We start from the raw sequence: 10,227 nt of genomic DNA on the forward strand, positions 1-10,227 counted from the left end.
GGATAACTAGGGGTCACTGTATACATACCAGGTAAGGTTAAGCTAGGCGAGCACTGATATAGCTATTACCAGGTAGGATAACTAGCGGGACCAGTGATTACATTACAGGTAAGAGGTATAACTAGAGTGTTACTGATTACATTGACCAGTAGGAAACAGGGGTCCACAGTGATTATACATTACCAGGTAAGGGCATAACTGAGCGGTTAGCTGTAACAATTACCAGTAAGGATAACTAGGGGTCACTGTATACATTACCAGGTAAGGGATAACTAGGGGATATCCTCTCAATATTGACTAGCATAGGAGATAACTAGTGGTCGCTGTGCATACCACTCCCTTATGCTCTTGCAAAGTGGACACATCTGATATGACCACTGACAAATATAGGAGCCGACTCTCTTAGCTTAACAAGCAGATTGGTCCGTTAGAGAGGGGGGGGGGTTCTCCATACGACTAGGTTAGGGAGTTGGCTGTTAGAATCTGCTTGCGTACGTCATGGTAGTGGATGGGAGCGAATTTTTACATGGATGCTGGGAAAAGTGGATGCGGCGGGAAGGAGCTGCACGCGGAACGAGATGCTGCGGGGAAGCAGCATGCTGGGGAAGTCAGAGCTGGGAGAGATTGCTGGGGCGCAGGAATGCTCGGGGGAAGAGATGTGGGAAGAAGATGCTGGGGCGGAAGGAAATGCTGGGAAAGGCAGATGCTGGAGAGCGGAGATCTGGGTAGGAGATGCAGGGGAGGAGATGCTCTGAGGAGGAGATTGCTGAGGAAGGATGAATGCTGGGGAAGGTGATGGTGGGAACGGTGATGGCTGAGGGGAAGGAGATGCTGCGGAAAGAGGATGCTGGCGGAAGGGACGATGCGGGGAAGGAGATGCTGGGGGAAGACGCATGCTGGGAAGGAGAGGCTGGGGGGGAATGCTAGGGAAGGAGATGCTGTGGAAGGAGGATGCAGGGGAAGCGAGATGCTGGAGGAAGAGATGCTGGGGAAGGAATGAGAGGCTGCGGGAAGTATATGCTGGGGAAGGAGATGCTGGGGAAGGACAGGATGCTGAGGAAGGAAGAGAGCTGGGACGGAGATAGCTGGGGAAGAGATGCTGGGGGAAGGCAGGATGCTGCGGAACGGTGAATGCTGGGAAGGGAGATCTGGCGTGGGGAAGGAGATGCTGGGGAGGGGGATGCTGAGGAAGTGGATGTGAGGGATGGAGGAGATTGGGGAAATGAGATGAACAATGATCGTTAATCTGACGATAACTCTCTCGTTTGAAGCTCTGCAGGAAAATTATTAATTGCTATCGCATCATCAATTAACTGCTGGAGTGGGTGAGAAAATTATTCATGCATTAAAGTGATAGTCTCTCAGGCTGATGGAACTCCCCGTGTTCATTAAAACTAAGTGAGCAATTCATACGTCTGTAAAACCAACCGACGACCTAAGAGCATGAATTGACCACAGATCTATGCGTAGGCGAAATATGTGTAATGGTTCTAAGTGTGTGCACGTGTTTGATTAAAGGAATTGCTCAAGGCAATTATGAAGCTTAAAACATGAAATTATAATTGCATGAATTAATAACGACCAGTATATTGGAACAAACGCCTCCATTATATGCTATTCCAATTATCTTAGCAGTATATATTAGTATGTGAAAGTGTTCCTCAAGCGTAATAGGTAGTACTTCAGTGATTGGCTGCCCACGGCTATTGTAGATACGTCATATCAGGCATGTTGAACATAAAAGTTAATGGACTTTTACTAACACCGTGTTCAGGCGTAGCTCAAGGGCGCATGTAGGTGACTGTTACCTCACCTCTGGGGGTAGCAGCACACACCTAGTTAGACAAGTAATTTGTGCCATAGAAATTTGAATAATCTGACGCTATTCTAGGATACTCATCTAAGATATATAACATGTTCTTAGGATATTCCTAGGACATTTCCTATCCTAGGATATTCCCAGGATATGCCTAGAATAGCGAGAGATTATAAAATTTGTAGGGCACAGTTTATTGGTCTTGTGTTCACCAATGATCACACCATGTTACAGCACTACGCCTTTAGATACATTAGTTATGTATGGATTCATGTATGATTCAGGATGAAGTGCGTGTTCGCTTTCACACCGGCAGCTCTGCCAACGTTCTAGTTTATCGTCATGCGTACATGCGTACGTAAATCTTACGTTAGTATGATCTTTAATGCTTGACGGATTTCATCTGCCACTGAAAAGCACAAGCAACAAGCGCCTGTATGACGCATGTATGCTTACGAATTTAAATGGTTCTTGGTCTGTAGTGTATACAAAGTGTAAATGCGTAAAATCGTGCACGCAGACTGACTTTGTGGTTACCAGATCACATGCTAGCAGAGTATGCTAAAGATAAACATTTGTTATGAGTTTTTTGACGTGAGAAGTTTATGCACTGCCACTATAGCTGACAGTGCAAAATATGTTCCTGAGCTATCATATGTCTGCGTGTAGTAAAAGTTCTCATATGATATCTTGATAATAACGATAAAATACAAGGACGTGTATGGTGCAGTAATTTGGCCTTGAAAGATAAATAAAAACAAGAGCGTATTAAGTATTTATTCATAATAAGTATTAATTTTAGTTACTTTAGCTGAAAAGCTCGACACTAGTCCTTTAACATACTTATTACGCTCTTGATAAGAACTAGCAATTCATTCTGGTAGTTTTGTTTTTGCGGGTAACACACACTGAAATTTCGTTTACAATGAAAAATTGGTTTGTAGCCTACACGCTCTATAACAGTAGGAATTTATCCCCACCCTTGCTGACACGTGCAAGCCTTGCACATCACATCCTCTAGTACGAGCAGGAGTACTTTCAGGTCGGATAACATAAACCGGCAAGAAACGGGGTGGGCGTTAGCCGCAGTTAGCCCTGAGTGTGTCAGGAATTCTGTGTCATCTCAGCACGAGCCGCAGGCTACCAGAGATCAGTTGACCATGAATCTAGCGCACCCACGCTACCACCCACCTGCACCCCCACCCACCCAATGACGGATGTTGTCCCTCGCCGCATGTACAGCACAGCACACAACTGATGCTGCTGCTGCTGCTGCTGCTGCTGCTGATGCTGCTGCTGCTGCTGCTGCTGCAGCATCACGTAATGCTAGAGCTGCTGCTGCCTGCCTGCAGGGAATGACCGCATTACTACAACATCATGTACATGTCCGAGACTGTACTACAGCAGACTGTCCGACGTGTCCGTACAGCAAGCATGCAATTATGTGTGCAGTCGATGTGAGACTGTCCGTACAGCAAGTGTAGGGGCGGTTTTCCTATGTCGACACAGAACGTACGGAATGATGGTCGAAGGCTTCGTGTGTATAATAGATAGCTTTATTATAACGATATATATATACATTACGACATACCTTCCCTACACAAGCATGCAATTATGTGTAGCTAGTGCGAGTGCCACACTCGTATCAGAGTCTACAACAGAGATATGTGCCGTGCAGTGAAGCGAGCATTCACATCTACACTCGACTGCCGCGTATGTATCCGAGAGTCGTCGAAAAGACGAGTCCCCGTTACAAGCAGGCGTGCATTTATTACGCGCACGCATTAGCATCCCACTGTTCTGATGCTGCTGCTGCTGCTGCTGCTGCTGCTGCTGCTGATGCTGCTGATACTGCTGCTGCTGCTGCTGCACACACACATCATTAATTCCGAATCCGCCGAAAGCAGATGCCGATAACGAAGAGAGTGCGATATTAAATTTGCGTATGCATCAATGCAGATGCCTCGTTGCGAATCGAATTAGAAAAGCCGTCGAGTAATACTCCATGTGAAAGAGTTGGAATTGAGTTATAGCGAGACGGCACAGTGTGGCAGGCAGGGCAACCGTTCCTCTGCTATCGCAGCCATTCAGTGAGTGGATTTTTATAGCGGACGTTTGAGCAGCCTCGGCGTAGGCACGTGTGCGCGCGCGAGTTTTTCCCGTCACCATCGACTTCTCAAATATTGATGCCGATACTTGTAAAAGCGTTGCGGCCGGCAATCGGACGCCATCGCGAGCGCGGCTCGAGTCGCTAGAGACGCTGAGTCAACAAGCGAACAGCTCTCTGAATAATTGACGGCCGGCTGCGCCTTAAATGTGTCAGCGGGAAATTAATAGTTGCACAAAAGCTCGTTGATGCGAGTGGGTGGACGGTGGGGTTATGAAATTGACCCAATGTAAAGTCGCTGGGAAGGTCTCAATCATGGGATCGCGTTATCGAAACAGAATCGAAGAATATTCGAGTGGGAAATCCTCGTCTAGTAATAGTCATAACATCTCATTCGACTCCGTTCGTTTTGCGACGTCGGAGTCGAAGGCAGATTTGAAAAGCCGAGGAACGTTCGTCATTATTTTGCGTGTAAAGTGTGAATAAATGCAGCCACGTCTGTTCGTGTTTAACGTGATCTCTGACGATGGTTTCCCCTGCTTCCGTCCACGCCTCGCTGACCGATCTTGTCACCACGGCAACAAGCTCCACTCTGAACCTGTTCCCATGGCGACACTCTCCTCGGCGATTATGCGCTCATCCTTTTTTGACCCGTTGCTTCCACTCGGCGACGCATTCCTCTGCTGTCGAACAGTTTCCAAGTTGACGCTCCTTTCCACCGCCCGACCCGTTTCTATGGCGACACATTCCTCTGCTGCCGTCCCGTTTCCTCGGCGACGCATTCCTCTGCTGCCGTCCCGTTTCCTCGGCGACGCATTCCTCTGCTGCCGTCCCGTTTCCTCGGCAACGCATTCCTCTGCTGCCGACCTGTTGCTGTGGCGAGGCACCTCTTCCTGTGCCGACCAGTTTCCGTGGTGATGCACTCCTTCATTGCCGACCTGTTTGTTCACGGCGACTCTCCCATCTAACAATTCCCTCATCAAAAGTTCTTTACGGTGGTTTTCACGGTGGTTAGGTGCAGCAGATTAGTTCGGGAGCGAGCGAGGATTATGATGCTTGGTTGAGCTCATGCGTGTCGGTGTGTACCCCCTCACGCAAGTATCTATGATTGGCTGCGTTATTACCTAGCTTCTTCATTCTCAATTGCAACACGATATGAGTGTCTTGAGTGGTTTATAAATTATAGAAGAGCATCTCAACAGGTGAAGGGTTAAAGTTGGATCAGCGTCCGTGAAATGCGCGTGTGTGCGAGAATATTTAAGCATCGTAATGAACGTAGTGTTACCACGCGTTTCATTATCTTCCTCCTCGTCTTCGCTTAGCCGTAATTCATCCTGTCAAGTTTCATTTTGTTATGGATTGACTGATCGTGTGTTTTCCTCTGGCCAGTTGCCTTGTCTTTTGTAACGAATGTGTTTGCCATGAATCTTCCCTTCAGTTTCTTCGACAGTCGGCTTCGAAAACTGTTTAGGTGTGAAGTCGTTCGATGCAAATGGATCCGTTTATATGCCCTCTGAGAATGTTTTTTTTGCATGTTTGGTATATCTACCAGTTTGCAGGCATAATGAGTGGTGGGTGACAAGTGCAACCACTGTTTCATTTCACAGCTGCTATTTTACTATTTTACTTTCTTTTCTTTTTTTTGTCGTACGGAAAATCGTTAAAAACAGCTGGCTACCCTAGCGTTTTAGCGTGTTTTGTTTTTAAACTAGCGCCATAATGGGTTTCTGGTAAAATACCCGAGGAAATAAATTAGAGCAATTAAATGTAATTTAACTGACGCATGTGGCTAGTTTTTTGACAGGCAGTTTTAGAAACCTTTGGTGACTATGGATTTTCATGAATTTTGAGAGGGATTGTTTTGTATTGTGCCAAGTTATTACAGTTATTTGCATGTATTGCAAGTATAGTTTTACACTCTAGGATTTGTGGAGTAAGCTACCTCACCATAGTATACAATTTGCGCGTTGGCTTTGCAAACTATTAGGTTTCCGTTTGCAGTCTTTTATCATCCAATGCTGGAATTCCATATCTACCTGGCATTCTGATGAAAACATTTTCTTATATCTCCTTCTGGTTCCTTATTTCCTCTGCAACTGTGTTGTTTTACTTTCTGTAACTGAAGTTGTTAGTTTAACCCCAATATGTACAGATTAATATGTAGTAATAAAATAAATATTATTCTATATGCTCTAACTGATTGCTAACCACTGATGTTTGTTAGTAATTGTTTTGCTGTTATATTGTTTATGTTGTCATCTGGAACGAGCTATAACTTGTAATAACAAATAATAATAAACGATGTAATAATAATTATAATAATTGTAATAAACTCGAATAAGATCGAATAAATAAAACTGAATGATAATAAACGATATAATAATAATTATAATTGTAATAAACGAATAACTTGTATCTCTTGTTGGCAGGACTGACCGAATTGCCGTTGTTCGACTACTCATTAAGGGAGATGTTCACTCTGTTGGGTGTCGAGAACATCATTCTTCTGTTCACAAGTGTTCTTCTAGAACATCAGGTGTTGCTGTTCTCACAAGGTGTGTACGATGCGTGCGAAGACGCGTTAGTTGACGTGACGTTAGTTGATGTGACATTAGTTGACGTGACGTTAGTTGACGTGACGTTAGTTGACTTGACGTAAGTTGATGTGACATTAGTTGACGTGACATTAGTTGACTTGATGTAAGTTAACGTGACATTAGTTGACGTGACATTACTTGTGGGCCGTTTAGTTGTAGTTGATGCAATCATACTACATCACAGCTTTGAGTTGTTTTGATGTTATATTAACTAATTATATTAGTTATTTAATAAATATATTAATTTATTAATTATAATTAATTATATAATTTTATATTAGTTAAGTTAATTATAAGTTAGTTAATCATACTGCGTGTCATCCATACTGGATGACAAAGTGTGGAAAGTTGTGCGTGGTGTTAGCCTTCCCTATCCAAATTACCAGATGTAGTGGAGCTACTTGTATTCAATGCTTTCTTTAAGATTCTGATTATAAAAAGGTTGTGACTGGTAATCATTACTTTCTTCACATCCATAAATTTTATCAAAAGCTGGGGCCAGTGTTTACTACTTCTGTTACATCTTTAATTATCACAAGTTGAGTCAGGTCATTCAAATTACAGATTATCACAAGTTGGACCTGGTGTATACTGCTTATATCCCCGATTGTTGATCCTTTTGTTTACCTTTTCCTTCACATTTCATATTGTAACACGTTTTGGCGTATAGTGATTTCGTCCTTCCCATTCCAGATTATCAATAGTTGCACCTGGTACTCTTTGCTGCCTTACCATTCTAGATTATCACTAGTTGTACCTGGTATTTATTGCTGCCTTTGCATTCCTGTTTATCACGAGCTGTGCCTGGTAATTTACTGCTGCATTTTACACATTTCACAGATGATCACAAGTTGGGCCTGGTATATACTGCATATATCCCCAATTATTTCAAGTTGGGTCCTTCCCATTCCAGATTATCACTAGTTGTACCTGGTAGTCATTGCTGCCTTTGCATTCCCGTTTATCACAAGTTGTACCTGGTAATTTACAGCACCACACCATGTAACAGTTTATCACAAGTTGTACCTGGTATTCTTTACAGCTTTCGCATTCCTGTTTATTTTCTGGTAATTTACCGCGGCATTTCACGTTACAGATTATCACAAGTTGTAACTGGTATTCGTTGCTGCCTTTGCATTCCTGTTTATCACGAGCTGTGCCTGTTGCATTTCACGTTATACAGATTATCACAAGTTGGGTCTGGTGGCGGAGGGCATCACGATGCTGCTGTTTCCGTACACGTGGCAACACGTCTACGTGCCGATACTGCCCGCATCCCTGCTGCACTTCCTAGACGCGCCGGTACCCTACATCATGGGTCTGCACCTCGCCAGCCAGGACCGCGGCACGCTGCAGCTGCCGGGAGAGGTAACGCTGTTCCGCCGCACTGATCTCTTTCAGCGCCCTCTACAGTGATTCTTGAATCTGTGCTTATTCTGCACCTGTTTTCACGTGTTCTCTTGTTTTTGTTTGGTGAGGTTGTGCGTCAGAAACGTAGAAAACGTAGACGATCGTGCACGTCATTGATTTTCACGTGTTATCTTGTTTCTTCGGGTGATTTGATGTTCTCTTGTTTCTTTACACAACCTATGCATTCTCTTGCTTTCACAGGCAGCTCACACATACTCGTGTTTGTTCAGGAGAACCTATGCTTAGTGGATATTGACGACCATGCGCGTCGTAGATTCTCACACGTTCTCTTGTTTGTGTCGTCTATTCTCACACGTTCTCTTGTTTATTCAGGCGAACCTGTGCTTCGTGGACATAGACAACCATGTACTGGAGTTACCCGAGGATCTGCCACTGTTCCCCGATCGCCTCGACTTCATGCAGGAGATCTCCGAGATTCTCATCCGCTACAACGTGCCTTTCTTCGGGCGCGAACCTCAGGAAAACTATCAGACTCTCACTCGGGTAGGTGGCGCCAAACGTTGTTGTAGATGGCGTCAGGGATGTTCGCCACGATAATTTTATTTATTTATTTTAATTTTATTAAATTTTATTAAATTTATTTATTTTTTGTTTTGGTTATTTGGGGACGTTGTTGCAGAGTCGGTGTTCTCCGTATCTCCTTCGCGTCGATGTTGCGACGTGATGTTTGCATTTCATGATGCTAGCTGGTGGTAGAGTAGAGAGATGGATGAATAAGTGATACATAGGTAGTGGCTCTTCTAGCTGTTCAGTGTAGTGGCAGGGCTGTTACGTAGGGCCTGTTTTCATCGGTGTGAAATCATTTACTACGCCACTCCATTATTTACGTTTGAACTCCTCGGTGCAACATCAACGTTTAATCTCCCTATCATTTTTTCTAATCGTTCCATCTTGCCATTGTTTAATCTCTATCGTTGTTTAATCTCTCAAGTATTATATCCTTACCCTTCCTCTTGCACTGAAACTTTACAAGAAAGTGGGGAAACTCCATCTCATCGTTGTCATTTAATCGCATCGTCGTCATTGTCGCCACCACGGCACGATATAAGCACATATTGTTGTCGTTTAATATCGCCGTCATTACCGTCGCCACCACGGCGCGCGCAGTTGTCGAGACACAAGAGCAGGAGCAAATCCTCACCCTCCCTCTTGCACTTAAACTTCACAATAAAGTGGTGAAACTCCGTCCCATTGTTGTAGTTTAATCGCGCCGTCGTCGTTGTTGCCGCGCAGGTGTCGAGACACAAGAGCAGGGAGCTGAGAAACGGGTCGAACCTGTGCAGCACGCTGCCGTCGAAGAACAAGTACAGCACGCTGTGCCCCGGCAGCAGCATCCCCAACAAGATGGAGATCCTGCAGCAGAGCGAAGCCATGCAGAAGCTCACCGCCATCGCTCGCAGAACAGGTGCGGCCTCTCTAGTCCAGTGGTTCCCAACCTGGGGTCCCCGGAAGCCTGGGGGTCTGCAAAGGTAGTACTAGGGGTCCGTGAGCTAAGTTAAAAATTTCAAGAGGCTCCAGCGTAAAATGTATAATTACTCACGATAAGGCTGCTAACGAAACTCATGTTTCGTTGTTCTTGGCTGTAATATTATCAACTCACTATGGCAACATTGGTTGTGCGGGGTAGATGTTTTAGCTATAAAATACAGACCTTTCAAAAACCTGGTGTCCCTAGTCTCTCCTGCCCTTTCCGTAGCATCGCAGCAGTCGCCTCGAAACTGAGGCAGCTGTGGAGGAGTTGGTGGCGCATGTATGCGGAGATTGTGTGTGATAAGGTCTAGCGAGTGCTGGTGAAATATGGCCATGTTTGGGTCAAGTGTGAAATGTGGAGTGCAACAGCAGTATACGAGCAGATATACAGACAGGTGTCAGTGTTTGAGCTGCTGAACTGCATATAAGTAAAATTATAAGGATATGACTGTTATAGTACATGAACACATAATTTGTCTTTATTTGTCGGTTAGTATCATTTTGCTCTCCGAAATCGGTACTTTGTGTAGCGAAAACGTTACGCTGTGCTCTTTAAAGTGGATAGACCTCGTAGCTAGATGCATATATATACCTACTGTGAGCATACTTCAGTACTTGCAGTATGCAAACATCACGTTCTCATTGAGCCAGAAATGTGCTCTGAAGATGACTATTTTGAATTACCCTGTCGGATGCAGTTTTGGCAAAAATACAAATAAATTATGTTGAGCGAAATGTCAGAGGATGCTAAATAGTATCCCTACACGAGCGCAAATAGTTCCTGGAACGAAAACACTATATTTGTT

At 44.5% G+C, this 10,227-nt stretch overlaps 1 protein-coding gene across 1 annotated transcript in view; it reads left to right on the plus strand.

Moving 5' to 3' along the window:
* The window catches only part of LOC106821299 (DENN domain-containing protein 5B-like), a 55,748-nt gene that overhangs the window by 6,138 nt on the left and 39,383 nt on the right, over positions 1 to 10,227 (plus strand). Inside the window, 5 exon segments of the mRNA XM_014826051.1 lie at positions 434 to 460; positions 6,353 to 6,478; positions 7,704 to 7,888; positions 8,264 to 8,434; positions 9,185 to 9,356. Coding sequence (XP_014681537.1) covers positions 434 to 460; positions 6,353 to 6,478; positions 7,704 to 7,888; positions 8,264 to 8,434; positions 9,185 to 9,356 — 681 coding nt within the window.

This window comes from Priapulus caudatus, unplaced genomic scaffold (genome assembly GCF_000485595.1).
Source record: "Priapulus caudatus unplaced genomic scaffold, Priapulus_caudatus-5.0.1 Scaffold68, whole genome shotgun sequence".
In the NCBI taxonomy this organism is placed as follows: Eukaryota; Metazoa; Priapulida; class Priapulimorpha; order Priapulimorphida; family Priapulidae; genus Priapulus; species Priapulus caudatus.